The sequence below is a fragment of the Bombina bombina genome, chromosome 6, assembly GCF_027579735.1.
Source record: "Bombina bombina isolate aBomBom1 chromosome 6, aBomBom1.pri, whole genome shotgun sequence".
Lineage (NCBI taxonomy): Eukaryota > Metazoa > Chordata > Amphibia > Anura > Bombinatoridae > Bombina > Bombina bombina.
The window spans coordinates 558,027,899-558,047,417 of NC_069504.1; the positions used below are offsets into that span (position 1 = coordinate 558,027,899).

Genomic DNA, 19,519 nt, shown 5'->3' on the forward strand with positions numbered 1-19,519 from the left:
TACTGACCACCTGGCTAAAATTTTAGCCAATATTAAGATAAAATTAGCTAATATTAAAAATATTTAATTTTTCATGCACAAATTATCATTAAATACATTTAAGTTCTTATGTATCCTTTAAAAAGCGGTCAAAGCATTAATACAACTTGACCTTTAAGACCACATGAACTTCTAATACAATAGTTCTATAAATTAGGTACAGGTTAATTGAAAGCAGTGATATAGTAGAAAAAAACTAAAATTTGCCAGTACCTTGCACAACATAATTAGTCTATTTCAGACAAAACATTCAATAATGATTATTCATATATCAGACATAAATAAAGAAGGCAAATTATACTCTTATAAAGGTCACACAAAACATGAAAAAGATTGGCAATATGGCAATTTCATATAAAATATTTTTTATTATTTTTGAAAACATTTAAAAAAAACAATTTTGAGCACTTTCCATTAAAAAAATGAAAATCTACTGCAATTTTAAACTACTGTAGTTTCAGCAGTACAACAGACAACAAAAACAAGGGATCATTTTTTTTGCAGTATATGAAAAAAGTGAAAAGGGATTATTTCTGTAATGTGCTGTTCATAATGCACATTAGGCCGTGTATGCAGTCAGATGTACTGCACACTTATCTTCTATTCATAGTCCAAATGGTCAGAATATTGCAGCTCTTTGAAAAATGATCATCTCATGATGCTGATGCTGTAATTAAAAAAATGTAATTTATTTGTAATACCTAAACAGTATTAAAAAAAAAAAACGTAGGGAAAAAACATTTAACAAGAACTAATTTGAATTAGTAAACATAAAAGGGAAATATCCTGTGAATAACTATGCTTGTCTGGTCAACACAGAACAAGTATTTAATACAGCAAAAAGTGGTTACAGGAATATACCAAGACTGTACAAGGTAATAACACACATGCACATTTTGTGAATCATGTATTAACATGGTGAAGCAACAAAACTTAATTTCTTCCTGCTGTAATATTCTCATGTTAGAGAATAAGAAATAGAAATATCTCACTGAGATCAATGCACATTGCTACATAAGACAATTGTATCTGTCATTTTTATGACATTTGACTTTTTTTTTTTATTTCTTAATAGAATTAAAATCATTACATTTGTTTTTAAATCTGGGGCTAAAAAAATTGCATTTATCCTAAGAGAGGTGCCATGCCACAGGTTCGACAGAAATGTAGTGCAATATCTGAACCCAAGAAATTGTGTGTAGTAAAACCTGTTGCCAGAGGGATTTGCTGGCAAAGGAACATTTTAAACCTCTTATGGTTTCAGGCAGTATGAAAAAGGCATCGCTTTGAGAAAGTGCCTTCCAACAAAATATAACCCTCTGGCTGCCAGGGAGGACTCTAAGAGATTGGACTTCCCTGGCACTTAAGAGTTTAAAGTGATTGCAGCAACACTAAATATACGATTGCATTGCCAGTTTTCATGTAATATTTTGATATTTATTAACGTTCGCAAAATAATATAACCTTTTCACTGCTAGAAGAGTGTTAAACTCTGCGAACAAAGAGGAACCCATCTAGCAGTAAGAAAGGCATAAATGCATATATATGTATACGTTTTCACTTTTTAAAAGTTAGAATTAATTTTGAATCAGCTACAGTCCAAACTTTTTCAAAATTATACTTTCAAGTTATGCAGTTTGGCCTGCTAAGATCACGATTAAAAGAAATTAAATTTTCCTTTGGGTTCATTTTTTCTTCTATTTAAATACTTTGGTTCGCAATAGTGCTCCATCTCAATGTACAGTAGTAACGAGTACTAAGAGCAGGCATTTAAAAAAAATAAAAATACCAGCAAACACATAAAAGGCCAAGTAAACTTACTATCACTTACAAGTTTACAAAGCTCTGAGAGTTTAGCACCTTTTGGTAAGATATGTTGAAATTTTGCTTTTGCATTTAAAACAATCATAATTATGCTACACATGTACAACTTTGCAGTTTGCATTTTGTCTGGGCCAAGACATTTTAGTTGGAATATAGTAATTGCCATTTCATTGTTATATGGGCAGAAAATATATTTAAGAAGTGCTGCTGAACATGTAAGGGAGTTTCAGTGTTTCCAAGCTAGCCAACATAGACAAAATTGTTTAACATACAAAATAAAAACAAGTGACAGATTCATAATCCTGAATGGCATGTTTGGTTATAATATCCATAAAATAAACTAGTGATATTACTCCCTACCCAACAGCCACCGTGGCCTCTGCATACGTAAGATAAGAAAGTGACTAATGCAACATTTTTCACAGGAAAGCTGCCTTCCTATGTTCTGTATCTGGTGTATTCAAATAACTTTCTCACTTCCTAACTCCAAAAGGTGGGACTCAATGCTCTGCATGTAAGCATCTTTAAAGGAAAAAAAATATATGGAGTATTTGAAATGTAATTGTAAAATTCCATTGCTAGCTTTCTTGGGGGAAAAAAATGAAAACATGCAACAAAGACATTTTCTAATACAAATATTAGAAATCTCAGTGCTTTTATATCATTTGCCGGATCCACTGATGTGTAGAAGGTCTGCATTCCTCAAAGAATAGGATGCTTCTACAGAAACCTATCCACACTAGCCAAACACATGCCATCTTTACTTCATTTGAGAATTATTTCAGGTTTTGCTTGTGAAACACCCAATAACACAAAAATAAAACTTATAAAATGCCATGTGAGGTCACAAGTGTAATTAAAATAACAAATTTAAAAAAACAAAAAAATAAATGTTTGTCCTAACATTTTAGTGCAGTTTTAAAACTTAGGTGCTGCCCATGGTTAGGGTTTCCTTAACAAGAACAACTTCCTTTCTTTAGACAGAAATATACACGTGCCACAAATATGGAATTCACATGAGTACCCCGGTGTTCAAACTCAAACAGTTGTTCTTCATAGTTTACGTCAGAGCACAACAGCAGTTCTCACACAGAGTATGCAAGCAGTAGCATTTTCTAGGGTTAGTAAAATACAGGAAGTTAGAATAAAAACATATTTGTTAGTGTAACTGGCTATTGTTGTCTGTCAGCTGAAGTAAAATCATACCAAGTGGGCAAAAATATAAATGGACTTTAATACTGGCTCATCAACTGCCCAGGTACTGCAGATATATGCTTAGCATGTTGAGAACAGCTGAAAGATAAGGAACATGTGCAGCAAACTTTGAAAATTCATAATTATAAATGTTTTTGCTGCGGGAGGCACTTCCATTAAGACAAATACAATGTCTGCCTTTTGATACAGTGTGCTACATTTATAGTACAAGATTAACCCAACATTTCAACTGTAGGATGATCCTTGCTTTCCATCCATTCAAAACCAGATGAGGTCATGGAGTTAATTGATTCATTGCAAATCTGCTGAAATAAAGGGTCATTGTTTAGTTCCTCCAGTGTAGCATCATCATCCTGTCCATGTTGTCGACCAGGGTCAAACAACAGATTTGGATCTAAAGTGTTCAGATCATTGATGCTGCCTGAGAGCTCTGAAGACAACCGAATGTCGCTGGAGAAATCAGAGGCATTGTTTAAATCTGAAGTCACTTGAACCACAAGTTGCTGGTTGGCTTGCAGGCTTTCTCCGTCTAAAAGGTCTTTAACAGTGCTGTTAAAATCAAGTTGTTGCTCTCCAATTTCAGATTGTGCTTGGTTGTCTTCAGAAGTAAAACTGATCTGATCTGTACTGCTGTTTTTTGTGAGGTAAGCTGGCGTTTGGAAATCGTAAGATGAAGTGCTGGAATTCATCATATTTTGTTGATTGGCACCAGAAAACATGGGGGATGTTTCCAATATCTGAGTGAGATTCATTCTTGCAGTGTAGTTAGAAGGCATATTGTTTATTCCTAACCCTCTGACGGCATCATCTCTATCTGAATCCAGTTTATTTAACAATACATGTGTAATGTTCTGTGCATTGCTTTGTTTCTGAAAAGAAGGAAAAACAGTCTGCATCATAACTGTTAAAGGGACTGACTGACTCCTTTGAGCTAAGCTATTGGCACTGGTGTCTGTCTGGACATTAGTAAGTATGCTATGAACTTCTGGAGTCACTAGAGTTCCAAAGGCTGCCATGTTAGAACGTGGCACGTTGGAAACAGGGCAGTTTGAATTACCACTTAGGTTACGCTGACGATGAACAGCTGGGCTTACACTACGACACCTAAAATTGTTGCTTCCAGGTGTATTTGTTCCTTTGTTGTCCAGTGGTGCAGGAACGGCAAAACCCTCCTGCTTGCTGGTGCTATTTATGGAAGGCAGCTGATTCTGTACAGGTGAAACAGGGGTTAATCGTCCAAAGTGATTGTCATGATGTTTCGATTGGGTCTGATATGACTGACCAGGCACTGCAAATGCATGTGGTTTCCTGAAACTGTCCTCAACTAGCTCATTATAGCTTGGCAGAATACCATGGCTGGAAACAGAAGAATTACCAACAGTGCTGTACCCATTATTCATCCATTCTAATTTAGTTTTGTCTGGATGGGTAGCCATTGGCCTTTGCATTGGTTTTACAGGACTACTGGAGACAATACTGGCATCATGATATGACATGCTGGAGCTTATTGGAGTAAATGCAAATGGATTTCTGCATTCAACTGGACTCGGAGGAACACTACTGCTGCAGTTAGAGTGTGGTGTTCCAACTGGTGTATGACGACTACTTCCTAAAGCACTATCCACAGGCGTTGTCTGAGCTAAGCGTGAACATGGGCTCTCTCTTGACAAACTCTGAGAGCCAGAAATCATTTCAGATGTTGGTGTTGGAGTTAGTGTTGGAGTGGGTGTGGGAGTTGGAGTAGGTGTATGGACTGGAGTGCAACTGCTATGTACTGAATGATAGAATTGTGCATTACTTGAATGAGTGGGTACTGGTGTTTCATGAGCAGCTGTAACTTGATTTTGAAGCACCATTCCTAAACTACCATAGGTCTGAGAATTGCTGTTCATTGTCATTTGTTCCTCCATAAGCACCAATTCCTCAACAATGCTGTCTTGTGTAAGATCATCATCAAAAGAAAAGAAATTGTCAGTTGTTGGTGGATCCGCCAAATCAGAACTCTGAGGTAACTGGTTTGAAGCGTGTGCTTGTAGCTGATTCAAAGAGGAATCTTCAAGTTGCTGGCTGTATGCATCCTGCTGTATTCCTTCAAAGTCTACTGGTACCCATACAGTTTTCTGCAGAGTATCCGCACCAGAAGTTTCAGAAATATCCATAACACCAATTGTTTGAGTCTGCTCACAGTTGGCAGATGTAAAATCTGATGTGCCAGATATTTGCTGCCAGACATTTTGATTGAAAGAGTTGTCTGGCTTTGAATCACGGATAAATTTAAACACCCCTCCTTTAAGTTTTATTTTAACATCCTGAGTTGATGCCAAGAGTTCTTGGGGAGCATCAGTGTTTTTTTCTATACTACTAATTAACTGGTAATTTTCTACCATTGCAGCATTTACTCTTGGAGTCACTTTAGTAGGTACTAACGAAACAGATGCAGAATTATCAATTTTTCCCAGCAATGCCTTAGGAACTTTCTTAACATTAGAAACTTGTGGCTTTGGACAGTCTGAAGTTACAGGTGCAAGCTGGCCCATTAATGACTTTTTCACTGGTGGTAATTGAGGGTCCTGAACGGGAGTGGGCATTCTCTTTCTTGGACTCTTACTACATAGCCGAACATCTTTACCAGTTGGATCACAATTAACATTGGGACTAGCACGGTTGTTAAAGAGACTCTGTGGTGCAACACACAAAGTCAGGGTATGCTGATTACTGCTGGCCAAAGAAACAGATATACTTTCTGTGGAACGACTTTTGCATTTGGTCCTTGTTCCCTCAAGTCTCTGATCAAGGGATTTGACAGTCTGAACATCACGGCCAACATCTACAGGTTTTAGAGTAACACTGTCCTGAATATTTTTTTGAGTGAAACAAACAGGTGTTGCTCTCCTAGCTTTAGTACCATCTGATGTCTCTTGGCATTGTACCGAATTGTCATCTGTCAGTACTTCTGGTTCTGTTTTCACTTCAATTGAAGAAGCAACAGACACACTTGTTCTAGGCACAGGAGACTGCAAGGAGACCACAGAACCATTTCTGATGTGTGGAACTGTCCTATTATCATCTGTTGCACCTGAACTGCTATTTACAGAGGAGGTTTGTTTCACTGGAGTACCAGCATTGCTAGGTGCAAGAGATATCGTTGTCATTTTTACCACATTTAGGGAGCTTACATGTGGTGATGGAACTACAGTTTTGATTGGGCTACTGGTGAAAACCACAGTGGTGGGTGAGCGAATCGTCAAAGCACTTGAACTGGCTGGCTTAGGCAGAATTTGAGGGTAGCGATGTCGAGCAGATCGATCTCCAACAGGACTTGCTGGAACATTTTGAGGAGTCTTTGGTGACTGTTTAACAGATTGCATGTGCTGGGTGACCACTTGTACGTTTAAAGGAAGGACTTTGCCATCAGAATGACCCACAGGACTTGGAGAAGTAACCAGCTGCCTTGTTCTTTGCACCTGTTCAAATTAAGGACAAAGTGTTAGATTAGAAAGTGTATCACAGAATACTTTATATATTACTTTGCAGTGACCTTAAAGCATGTCAGATTCCTGCTTTAGTATAGTCAGTAAAATATTGAACAAACCTGCATTGATGGGACACTGAACTAAAACAAGCTGCATAATGCATCATAATTATTCCACAAGAAATCTATGTTTATGCACAAATTATACTCAAGGATAAACTGCTCTTTAATTTATAAGCACAACTCCACAACCCTCTTGTTTGACTGATACACACCTGGGGACAAAAAACAACCATTACAAATGAAGGGTCAACATTTGAATTTTGTATTTTTTCAGTTTCTAGCAACTGAAGAAAAAACAAAATTTGGTACTAACATTTTTAAAATAGCAATAATATAGCAATTTCTGTTCTACAACCTTGAATTACACACAATCCCAGAAACAAGTATTCATTTAATTAAAACAGATTGGAACCAAAGTGTAGCTATTACTTAAAGGTATAGGAAAAATTAAAAATATTTTGTGGATCAGACGGAGCATAACATTTTAAAAAAAAGTTTCCAATTTACTTCTATTATTAAATTTGTTTCATTCCCATGATATTCTCTGTTAAAGAGATACCTAGATAGGCATCTGGAGAACTACATGGCAGAAAACAGTGCTGACATTTAGTGCTCTTGCAAATGACTAACATATATAATATAAGGCTCCACAAATGGGCCAGCTCCTCAACAAATACCAGGGGAACAAAAAAAATTATAATAGAAGTAAATTAGAAAGTTGTTTAAAATTGCATGCTCTGAATGATGAAGATGAAGAAAATGTGAAACTTGCGTATATATTTCCATTTATTCTAAATATTATTATAAGTAGATATTGGCTTGCATTGCAAACTAATAAACAGTATTGAGATTTCCTGCAACATTTCCTTTATGGCAACAGATCCTGTTAAAAGCGAAAATGAATTGCATATTAATGCTAGCCACTAAAGCTTGCCATTGGCTGGTCAAATCAAATTATTTGAACTCTGATGTTTAGGATACTTCCAGCAATAATCTGTATGTTTACAAAGCTTTGGTCACATTGCCTAATTTCAGCTGGTCTGTCCTAGCAATTTACCCAGAAAACCTTATTTAGATGTGGAACATGAAGATACACATCCTTCAAGTCTATGCTCATCATGAACTGACCCCTCTTGGACCAAGGGAAGAATGGAACAAATGGTTTACATTTTGAAGGACGGTACCCTGAGAAACTTGTTTTATACACTTTAGGTCTAGAATAGGACGAAAAACACAATTTATGCTTACCTGATAAATTTATTTCTCTTGTGGTGTATCCAGTCCACGGATCATCCATTACTTTTGGGATATTCTCATTCCCAACAGGAAGTTGCAAGAGGACACCCACAGCAGAGCTGTTATATAGCTCCTCCCCTAACTGCCATATCCAGTACTTCGACCGAAAACAAGCCGAGAAAGGAGAAACCATAGGGTGCAGTGGTGACTGTAGTTTAAATTTAAAAATTACCTGCCTTAAAATGACAGGGCGGGCCGTGGACTGGATACACCACAAGAGAAATAAATTTATCAGGTAAGCATAAATTGTGTTTTCTCTTGTAAGGTCCATCCATTACTTGTGGGATACCAATAGCAAAGCTAAAGTACACGGATGAAGGGAGGGACAAGGCAGGTACTTAAACGGAAGGTACCACTGCCTGTAAAACCTTTCTCCCAAAAATAGCCTCCGAAGAAGCAAAAGTATCAAATTTGTAGAATTTTGAAAAGGTATGAAGCGAAGACCAAGTCGCCGCCTTGCAAATCTGTTCAACAGAAGCCTCATTTTTAACGGCCCAAGTGGAAACCACAGCTCTAGTAGAGTGAGCTGTAATCCTTTCAGGAGGCTGCTGTCCAGCAGTCTCATAGGCTAAGCGGATTAAGCTTCTTAGCCAAAAAGAAAGAGAGGTTGCCGAAGCCTTTTGACCTCTCCTCTGTCCAGAGTAGACAACAAACAAAGCAGATGTTTGACGAAAAGCTTTAGTAGCTTGTAAGAAAAACTTTAAAGCACGAACCACGTCCAGATTGTGTAATAGACGTTCCTTCTTTGAAGAAGGATTAGGACACAAGGATGGAACAACAATCTCTTGATTGATATTCTTGTTAGATACCACCTTAGGTAAAAACCCAGGTTTGGTACGCAGGACTACCTTATCCGTATGGAAGATCAGATAAGGAGAATCACATTGTAGGGCAGATAACTCGGGAGACTCTACGAGCCGAGGAAATAGCTACCAAAAAAAGAACTTTCCAAGATAAAATAACTCGGGAGACTCTACGAGCCGAGGAAATAGCTACCAAAAAAAAGAACTTTCCAAGATAAAAGTTTGATATCTATGGAATGAAGAGGTTCAAACGGAACTCCTTGAAGAACCTTAAGAACCAGATTTAAGCTCCATGGCGGAGCAACAGGTTTAAGCACAGGCTTGATTCTAACAAAAGCCTGACAAAATGCCTGAACGCCTGGAACATCTGCCAGACGCTTGTGCAAAAGAATAGACAGGGCAGAAATCTGTCCCTTTAAGGAACTAGCTGACAATCCTTTTTCCAAACCTTCTTGGAGAAAGGATAATATCCTGGGAATCCTGACCTTACTCCATGAGTAACCCTTGGATTCACACCAATAAAGATATTTACGCAATATCTTATGGTAAATTTTCCTAGCGACAGGCTTTCGTGCCTGTATTAAGGTATCAATGACTGACTCGGAGAAGCCACGCTTTGATAAAATCAAGCGTTCAATCTTCAGGCAGTCAGTCTCAGAGAAGTTAGATTTGGATGGTTGAAAGGCCCTTGAAGTAGAAGGTCCAGTCTTAACGGCAGAGTCCAAGGTGGAAAGGATGACATGTCCACCAGATCTGCATACCAGGTCCTGCGTGGCCACGCAGGCGCTATTAAAATCACAGATGCTCTCTCCTGCTTGATCTTGGCAATCAGTCGAGGGAGCAGAGGAAACGGTGGAAACACATAGACCAGGTTGAAAGACCAAGGCGCTGCTAGAGCATCTATCAGCGTCGCCTCGGGATCCCTGGACCTGGATCCGTAACAAGGAAGCTTGGCGTTCTGGGGAGACGCCATGAGATCCAGTTCTGGTTTGCCCCAATGATGAATCAATTGAGCAAACACCTCCGGATGGAGTTCCCACTCCCCCGGATGAAAAACAGAATTTATGCTTACCTGATAAATTACTTTCTCCAACGGTGTGTCCGGTCCACGGCGTCATCCTTACTTGTGGGATATTCTCTTCCCCAACAGGAAATGGCAAAGAGCCCAGCAAAGCTGGTCACATGATCCCTCCTAGGCTCCGCCTACCCCAGTCATTCGACCGACGTAAAGGAGGAATATGCATAGGAGAAATCATATGATACTGTGGTGACTGTAGTTAGAGAAAATAATTCATCAGACCTGATTAAAAAAACCAGGGCGGGCCGTGGACCGGACACACCGTTGGAGAAAGTAATTTATCAGGTAAGCATAAATTCTGTTTTCTCCAACATAGGTGTGTCCGGTCCACGGCGTCATCCTTACTTGTGGGAACCAATACCAGAGCTTTAGGACACGGATGATGGGAGGGAGCAAATCAGGTCACCTAGATGGAAGGCACCACGGCTTGCAAAACCTTTCTCCCAAAAATAGCCTCCGAAGAAGCAAAAGTATCAAATTTGTAAAATTTGGTAAAAGTGTGCAGTGAAGACCAAGTCGCTGCCTTACATATCTGATCAACAGAAGCCTCGTTCTTGAAGGCCCATGTGGAAGCCACAGCCCTAGTGGAGTGAGCTGTGATTCTTTCAGGAGGCTGCCGTCCGGCAGTCTCATAAGCCAATCGGATGATGCTTTTAAGCCAAAAAGAGAGAGAGGTAGAAGTTGCTTTTTGACCTCTCCTTTTACCAGAATAAACAACAAACAAAGAAGATGTTTGTCTGAAGTCCTTTGTAGCCTCTAAATAGAATTTTAGAGCCCGAACTACATCCAAATTGTGTAACAAACGTTCCTTCTTTGAAACTGGATTCGGACACAAAGAAGGCACAACTATCTCCTGGTTAATGTTTTTGTTAGAAACAACTTTCGGAAGAAAACCAGGTTTAGTACGCAAAACCACCTTATCTGCATGGAACACCAGATAAGGAGGAGAACACTGCAGAGCAGATAACTCAAACTCTTCTAGCAGAAGAAATTGCAACCAAAAACAAAACTTTCCAAGATAGTAACTTAATATCTACGGAATGTAAGGGTTCAAACGGAACCCCTTGAAGAACTGAAAGAACTAAATTGAGACTCCAAGGAGGAGTCAAAGGTTTGTAAACAGGCTTGATTCTAACCAGAGCCTGAACAAAAGCTTGAACATCTGGCACAGCCGCCAGCATTTTGTGAAGTAAAACAGATAAAGCAGAAATCTGTCCCTTCAAAGAACTTGCAGATAATCCTTTCTCCAAACCCTCTTGTAGAAAGGATAGCATCTTAGGAATTTTTATCTTGTTCCATGGGAATCCTTTAGATTCACACCAACAGATATATTTTTTCCATATTTTATGGTAAATTTTCCTAGTTACAGGCTTTCTAGCCTGGACAAGAGTATCAATGACAGAATCTGAAAACCCACGCTTTGATAAAATCAAGCGTTCAATCTCCAAGCAGTCAGTTGGAGTGAAGCCAGATTCGGATGTTCGAATGGACCTTGAACAAGAAGGTCCTGTCTCAAAGGTAGCTTCCATGGTGGAGCCGATGACATATTCACCAGGTCTGCATACCAAGTTCTGCATGGCCACGCAGGAGCTATCAAGATCACCGAAGCCCTCTCCTGATTGATCCTGGCTACCAGCCTGGGAATGAGAGGAAACGGTGGGAATACATAAGCTAGGTTGAAGGTCCAAGGCGCTATCAGTGCATCTACTAGAGTCGCCTTGGGATCCCTGGATCTGGACCCGTAGCAAGGAACCTTGAAGTTCTGACGAGACGCCATCAGGTCCATGTCTGGAATGCCCCATAATTGAGTTATTTGGGCAAAGATTTCCGGATGGAGTTCCCACTCCCCCGGATGGAATGTCTGACGACTCAGAAAATCCGCTTCCCAATTTTCCACTCCTGGGATGTGGATTGCAGACAAGTGGCAGGAGTGATTCTCCGCCCATTTAATTATTTTGGTCACTTCCTCCATCGCCAGGGAACTCCTTGTTCCCCCCTGATGGTTGATATATGCAACAGTCGTCATGTTGTCTGATTGAAATTCTGAGCATGCACAGTTGTAATGGTCTTAGATGAATTCGTGCAAAAGGAACTATGTCCATTGCCGCAACCATCAAACCTATTACTTCCATGCACTGCGCTATGGAAGGAAGAAGAACAGAATGAAGTACTTGACAAGAGCTTAGAAGTTTTGATTTTCTGGCCTCTGTCAGAAAAATCTTCATTTCTAAGGAGTCTATTATTGTTCCCAAGAAGGGAACTCTTGTTGACGGGGACAGAGAACTTTTTTCTATGTTCACTTTCCACCCGTGAGATCTGAGAAAGGCTAGGACAATGTCCGTATGAGCCTTTGCTTTTGACAGAGACGACGCTTGAATCAGTATGTCGTCCAAGTAAGGTACTACTGCAATGCCCCTTGGTCTTAGCACCGCTAGAAGGGACCCTAGTACCTTTGTGAAAATCCTTGGAGCAGTGGCTAATCCGAATGGAAGTGCCACAAACTGGTAATGCTTGTCCAGAAAGGCGAACCTTAGGAACCGATGATGTTCCTTGTGGATAGGAATATGTAGATACGCATCCTTTAAATCCACCGTGGTCATGAATTGACCTTCCTGGATGGTAGGAAGAATTGAGACCTGTGGAACCTCCCCCTTGGGGGTAGTTCCTTGAATTCCAGGAGATAACCTTGAGAAACTATTTCTAGCGCCCAAGGATCCTGAACATCTCTTGCCCAAGCCTGAGCAAAGAGAGAGAGTCTGCCCCCCACCAGATCCGGTCCCGGATCGGGGGCCAACACTTCATGCTGTTTTAGTAGCAGTGGCAGGTTTCTTGGCCTGCTTACCCTTGTTCCAGCCTTGCATCGGTCTCCAGGCTGGTTTGGTTTGAGAACTATTACCCTCTTGTTTAGAGGGTGTAGAATTTGAGGCTGGTCCGTTTCTGCGAAAGGGACGAAAATTTGGCTTATTTTTAGCCTTAAAAGACCTATCCTGAGGAAGGGCGTGGCCCTTTCCCCCAGTGATGTCTGAAATAATCTCTTTCAAGTCAGGGCCAAACAGCGTTTTACCCTTGAAAGGGATGTTAAGCAATTTGTTCTTGGAGGACACATCCACTGACCAAGACTTTAGCCAAAGCGCTCTGCGCGCCACAATAGCAAAACCTGAATTTTTCGCCGCTAATCTAGCTAATTGCAAAGTGGCGTCTAAGATAAAAGAGTTAGCCAATTTAAGTGCTTGAACTCTGTCCATAACCTCCTCATACGAAGATTCTTTATTGAGCGACTTTTCTAGTTCTTCTAACCAGAAACACGCTGCTGTAGTGACAGGAACAATGCATGAAATTGGTTGTAGAAGGTATCCTTGCTGAACAAACATCTTTTTAAGCAAACCCTCTAATTTTTTATCCATAGGATCTTTGAAGGCACAACTATCTTCTATAGGGATAGTAGTGCATTTGTTTAGAGTAGAAACCGCCCCCTCGACCTTGGGGACTGTCTGCCATAAGTCCTTTCTGGGGTCGACCATAGGAAATAAATTCTTAAATATAGGGGGAGGAACAAAAGGTATGCCGGGCCTTTCCCATTCCTTATTTATAATGTCCGCCACCCGCTTGGGTATAGGAAAAGCATCGGGGGGCACCGGGACCTCTAGGAACTTGTCCATCTTACCTAATTTCTCTGGAATGACCTCTCCTTTTACCAGAATAAACAACAAACAAAGAAGATGTTTGTCTGAAGTCCTTTGTAGCCTCTAAATAGAATTTTAGAGCCCGAACTACATCCAAATTGTGTAACAAACGTTCCTTCTTTGAAACTGGATTCGGACACAAAGAAGGCACAACTATCTCCTGGTTAATGTTTTTGTTAGAAACAACTTTCGGAAGAAAACCAGGTTTAGTACGCAAAACCACCTTATCTGCATGGAACACCAGATAAGGAGGAGAACACTGCAGAGCAGATAACTCAAACTCTTCTAGCAGAAGAAATTGCAACCAAAAACAAAACTTTCCAAGATAGTAACTTAATATCTACGGAATGTAAGGGTTCAAACGGAACCCCTTGAAGAACTGAAAGAACTAAATTGAGACTCCAAGGAGGAGTCAAAGGTTTGTAAACAGGCTTGATTCTAACCAGAGCCTGAACAAAAGCTTGAACATCTGGCACAGCCGCCAGCATTTTGTGAAGTAAAACAGATAAAGCAGAAATCTGTCCCTTCAAAGAACTTGCAGATAATCCTTTCTCCAAACCCTCTTGTAGAAAGGATAGCATCTTAGGAATTTTTATCTTGTTCCATGGGAATCCTTTAGATTCACACCAACAGATATATTTTTTCCATATTTTATGGTAAATTTTCCTAGTTACAGGCTTTCTAGCCTGGACAAGAGTATCAATGACAGAATCTGAAAACCCACGCTTTGATAAAATCAAGCGTTCAATCTCCAAGCAGTCAGTTGGAGTGAAGCCAGATTCGGATGTTCGAATGGACCTTGAACAAGAAGGTCCTGTCTCAAAGGTAGCTTCCATGGTGGAGCCGATGACATATTCACCAGGTCTGCATACCAAGTTCTGCATGGCCACGCAGGAGCTATCAAGATCACCGAAGCCCTCTCCTGATTGATCCTCTGGCTACCAGCCTGGGAATGAGAGGAAACGGTGGGAATACATAAGCTAGGTTGAAGGTCCAAGGCGCTATCAGTGCATCTACTAGAGTCGCCTTGGGATCCCTGGATCTGGACCCGTAGCAAGGAACCTTGAAGTTCTGACGAGACGCCATCAGGTCCATGTCTGGAATGCCCCATAATTGAGTTATTTGGGCAAAGATTTCCGGATGGAGTTCCCACTCCCCCGGATGGAATGTCTGACGACTCAGAAAATCCGCTTCCCAATTTTCCACTCCTGGGATGTGGATTGCAGACAAGTGGCAGGAGTGATTCTCCGCCCATTTAATTATTTTGGTCACTTCCTCCATCGCCAGGGAACTCCTTGTTCCCCCCTGATGGTTGATATATGACACAGTCGTCATGTTGTCTGATTGAAATTCTGAGCATGCACAGTTGTAATGGTCTTAGATGAATTCGTGCAAAAGGAACTATGTCCATTGCCGCAACCATCAAACCTATTACTTCCATGCACTGCGCTATGGAAGGAAGAAGAACAGAATGAAGTACTTGACAAGAGCTTAGAAGTTTTGATTTTCTGGCCTCTGTCAGAAAAATCTTCATTTCTAAGGAGTCTATTATTGTTCCCAAGAAGGGAACTCTTGTTGACGGGGACAGAGAACTTTTTTCTATGTTCACTTTCCACCCGTGAGATCTGAGAAAGGCTAGGACAATGTCCGTATGAGCCTTTACTTTTGACAGAGACGACGCTTGAATCAGTATGTCGTCCAAGTAAGGTACTACTGCAATGCCCCTTGGTCTTAGCACCGCTAGAAGGGACCCTAGTACCTTTGTGAAAATCCTTGGAGCAGTGGCTAATCCGAATGGAAGTGCCACAAACTGGTAATGCTTGTCCAGAAAGGCGAACCTTAGGAACCGATGATGTTCCTTGTGGATAGGAATATGTAGATACGCATCCTTTAAATCCACCGTGGTCATGAATTGACCTTCCTGGATGGTAGGAAGAATTGAGACCTGTGGAACCTCCCCCTTGGGGGTAGTTCCTTGAATTCCAGGAGATAACCTTGAGAAACTATTTCTAGCGCCCAAGGATCCTGAACATCTCTTGCCCAAGCCTGAGCAAAGAGAGAGAGTCTGCCCCCCACCAGATCCGGTCCCGGATCGGGGGCCAACACTTCATGCTGTTTTAGTAGCAGTGGCAGGTTTCTTGGCCTGCTTACCCTTGTTCCAGCCTTGCATCGGTCTCCAGGCTGGTTTGGTTTGAGAACTATTACCCTCTTGTTTAGAGGGTGTAGAATTTGAGGCTGGTCCGTTTCTGCGAAAGGGACGAAAATTTGGCTTATTTTTAGCCTTAAAAGACCTATCCTGAGGAAGGGCGTGGCCCTTTCCCCCAGTGATGTCTGAAATAATCTCTTTCAAGTCAGGGCCAAACAGCGTTTTACCCTTGAAAGGGATGTTAAGCAATTTGTTCTTGGAGGACACATCCACTGACCAAGACTTTAGCCAAAGCGCTCTGCGCGCCACAATAGCAAAACCTGAATTTTTCGCCGCTAATCTAGCTAATTGCAAAGTGGCGTCTAAGATAAAAGAGTTAGCCAATTTAAGTGCTTGAACTCTGTCCATAACCTCCTCATACGAAGATTCTTTATTGAGCGACTTTTCTAGTTCTTCTAACCAGAAACACGCTGCTGTAGTGACAGGAACAATGCATGAAATTGGTTGTAGAAGGTAACCTTGCTGAACAAACATCTTTTTAAGCAAACCCTCTAATTTTTTATCCATAGGATCTTTGAAGGCACAACTATCTTCTATAGGGATAGTAGTGCGTTTGTTTAGAGTAGAAACCGCCCCCTTGACCTTGGGGACTGTCTGCCATAAGTCCTTTCTGGGGTCGACCATAGGAAATAAATTCTTAAATATAGGGGGAGGAACAAAAGGTATGCCGGGCCTTTCCCATTCCTTATTTATAATGTCCGCCACCCGCTTGGGTATAGGAAAAGCATCGGGGGGCACCGGGACCTCTAGGAACTTGTCCATCTTACCTAATTTCTCTGGAATGACCAAATTGTCACAATCATCCAGAGTAGATAACACCTCCTTAAGCAGAGCGCGGAGATGTTCTAATTTAAATTTAAAAGTAATAACATCAGGTTCAGCTTGTTGAGAAATTTTTCCTGAATCTGAAATTTCTCCCTCAGACAAAACCTCCCTCCTGGCCCCTTCAGATTGGTGTGAGGGTATGTCAGAACCATTATCATCAGCGTCCTCATGCTCTTCAGTATCTAAAACAGAGCAATCGCGCTTTCTCTGATAAGTGGGCATTTTGGACAAAATGTTTTTAATAGAATTATCCATTACAGCCATTAATTGTTGCATAGTAAGAAGGATTGGCGCACTAGATGTACTAGGGGCCTCTTGTGTGGGCAAGACTGGTGTAGACACAGAAGGGGATGATGCAGTACCATGCTTACTCCCCTCGCTTGAGGAATTATCTTGGGCAACATCATTATCAGTGGCATCATTGTCCCTACTTTGTTTTATGTCACATTCATCACATATATTTAAATGGGGAGGAACCTTGGCTTCCAAACATACAGAACATCGTCTATCTGATGGTTCAGACATGTTAACAGGCATAAACTTGATAACAAAGCACAAAAAACGTTTTAAAATAAAACCGTTACTGTCACTTTAAATTTTAAACTGAACACACTTTATTACTGAATATGTGAAAAAGTATGAAGGAATTGTTCAAAATTCACCAAAATTTCACCACAGTGTCTTAAAGCCTTAAAAGTATTGCACACCAAATTTGAAAGCTTTAACTCTTAAAATAACGGAACCGGAGCCGTTTTTACATTTAACCCCTATACAGTCCCTGGTATCTGCTTTGCTGAGACCCAACCAAGCCCAGAGGGGAATACGATACCAAATGACGCCTTCAATAAGCTTTTTCAGTGGTTCTTAGCTCCTCACACATGCATCTGCATGCCTTGCTTTCCAAAAACAACTGCGCATTAGTGGCGCGAAAATGAGGCTCTGCCTATGACTAGAAAAGGCCCCCAGTGAAAAAGGTGTCCAATACAGTGCCTGCCGTTTTTTTTAATACATCCCCAAGATTAAAAGAACTATTTATAGTTATAATCCACTAAATATACTTATAAAGTAATCGTTTTAGCCCAGAAAAATGTCTACCAGTCTTTAAAGCCCTTGTGAAGCCCTTTATTCTTATACTAAACTAAGAAAATGGCTTACCGGTTCCCATAGGGAAAATGACAGCTTCCAGCATTACCAAGTCTTGTTAGAAATGTGTCATACCTCAAGCAGCAAAAGTCTGCCCACTGTTTCCCCCAACTGAAGTTAATTCATCTCAACAGTCCTGTGTGGAAACAGCCATCGATTTTAGTAACGGTTGCTAAAATCATTTTCCTCTTACAAACAGAAATCTTCATCTCTTTTCTGTTTCAGAGTAAATAGTACATACCAGCACTATTTTAAAATAACAAACACTTGATTGAAGAATAAAAACTACATTTAAACACCAAAAAACTCTTAGCCATCTCCGTGGAGATGTTGCCTGTGCAACGGCAAAGAGAATGACTGGGGTAGGCGGAGCCTAGGAGGGATCATGTGACCAGCTTTGCTGGGCTCTTTGCCATTTCCTGTTGGGGAAGAGAATATCCCACAAGTAAGGATGACGCCGTGGACCGGACACACCTATGTTGGAGAAAGTCTGACGACTTAGAAAATCCGCCTCCCAGTTCTCTACACCTGGGATATGGATAGCTGATAGGTGGCAAGAGTGAATCTCTGCCCAGCGAATTATCTTTGAGACTCCTAACATAGCCAGGAAACTCCTTGTTCCCCCTTGATGGTTGATGTAAGCCACAGTCGTGATGCTGTCCGACTGAAATCTGATGAACATCATTGTTGCTAATTGAGGCCAAGCCTGAAGAGCATTGAATATCGCTCTCAGTTCTAGAATATTTATTGGAAGGAGTGTTTCCTCCTGAGTTCACGATCCCTGAGCCTTCAGGGAGTTCCAGACTGCACCCCAACCTAGAAGGCTGGCATCTGTCGTTACAATTGTCCAATCTGGCCTGCAAAAGGTCATACCTTTGGACAGATGGACCCGAGATAGCCACCAGAGAAGAGAATCCCTTGTAGGCGTGCAAACGGCACTATGTCCATTGCCGCTACCATTAAGCCGATTACTTCCATGCACTGAGCCACCGAAGGGCGCGGAATCCCTTGTAGGCGTGCAAACGGCACTATGTCCATTGCCGCTACCATTAAGCCGATTACTTCCATGCACTGAGCCACCGAAGGGCGCGGAATGGAAAGAAGAACACAGCAGGAATTTAGAAGCTTTGATAACCTGGACTCCGTCAGGTAAATTTTCATTTCCACAGAATCTATCAGAGTCCCTAGGAAGGAAACTCTTGTGAGTGGGGATAGAGAACTCTTTTCTTCATTCACTTTCCACCCATGCAACCTCAGAAATGCCAGTACTATGCCCGTATGAGACTTGGCAATTTGGAAGTTTGACGCCTGTATCAGGATGTCGTCTAAATAAGGAGCCACTGCTATGCCCCGCGGCCTTAGGACTGCCAGAAGCGACCCCAGAACCTTCGTAAAAATTCTTGGGGCTGTAGCTAATCCAAAGGGAAGAGCTACAAACTGGTAATGCCTGTCTAGAAAGGCAAACCTGAGAAACCGATGATGATCTTTGTGTATCGGAATCTGAAGATAAGCATCCTTTAAATCCACTGTAGTCATATATTGACCCTCCTGGATCATAGGTAGGATGGTACGAATAGTTTCCATCTTGAATGATGGAACTCTGAGGAATTTGTTTAAGATCTTTAGATCCAAAATTGGTCTGAAGGTTCCCTCTTTTTTGGGAACCACAAAAAGATTTGAGTAAAATCCCTGTCCCTGTTCCTCCCTTGGAACTGGATGGATCACTCCCATAACTAGGAGGTCTTGTACACAGTGTAAGAATGCCTCTCTCTTTATCTGGTTTGCAGATAATTGTGAAAGGTGAAATCTCCCTTTTGGAGGGGAAGCTTTGAAGTCCCTGGGATATAATTTCCACCACCCAGGGATCCTGGA

At 41.1% G+C, this 19,519-nt stretch overlaps 1 protein-coding gene across 1 annotated transcript in view; it reads right to left on the reverse strand.

Annotated features, from left to right (window-relative positions):
• Positions 1 to 387: 387 nt before the first annotated feature.
• The window catches only part of RFX7 (regulatory factor X7), a 592,746-nt gene continuing 573,614 nt past the window's right edge, over positions 388 to 19,519 (reverse strand). Inside the window, exon 10 of the mRNA XM_053717507.1 lies at positions 388 to 6,542. Coding sequence (XP_053573482.1) covers positions 3,291 to 6,542 — 3,252 coding nt within the window. The 3' untranslated portion in view covers positions 388 to 3,290. The remainder of the gene's footprint in view (positions 6,543 to 19,519) is intronic.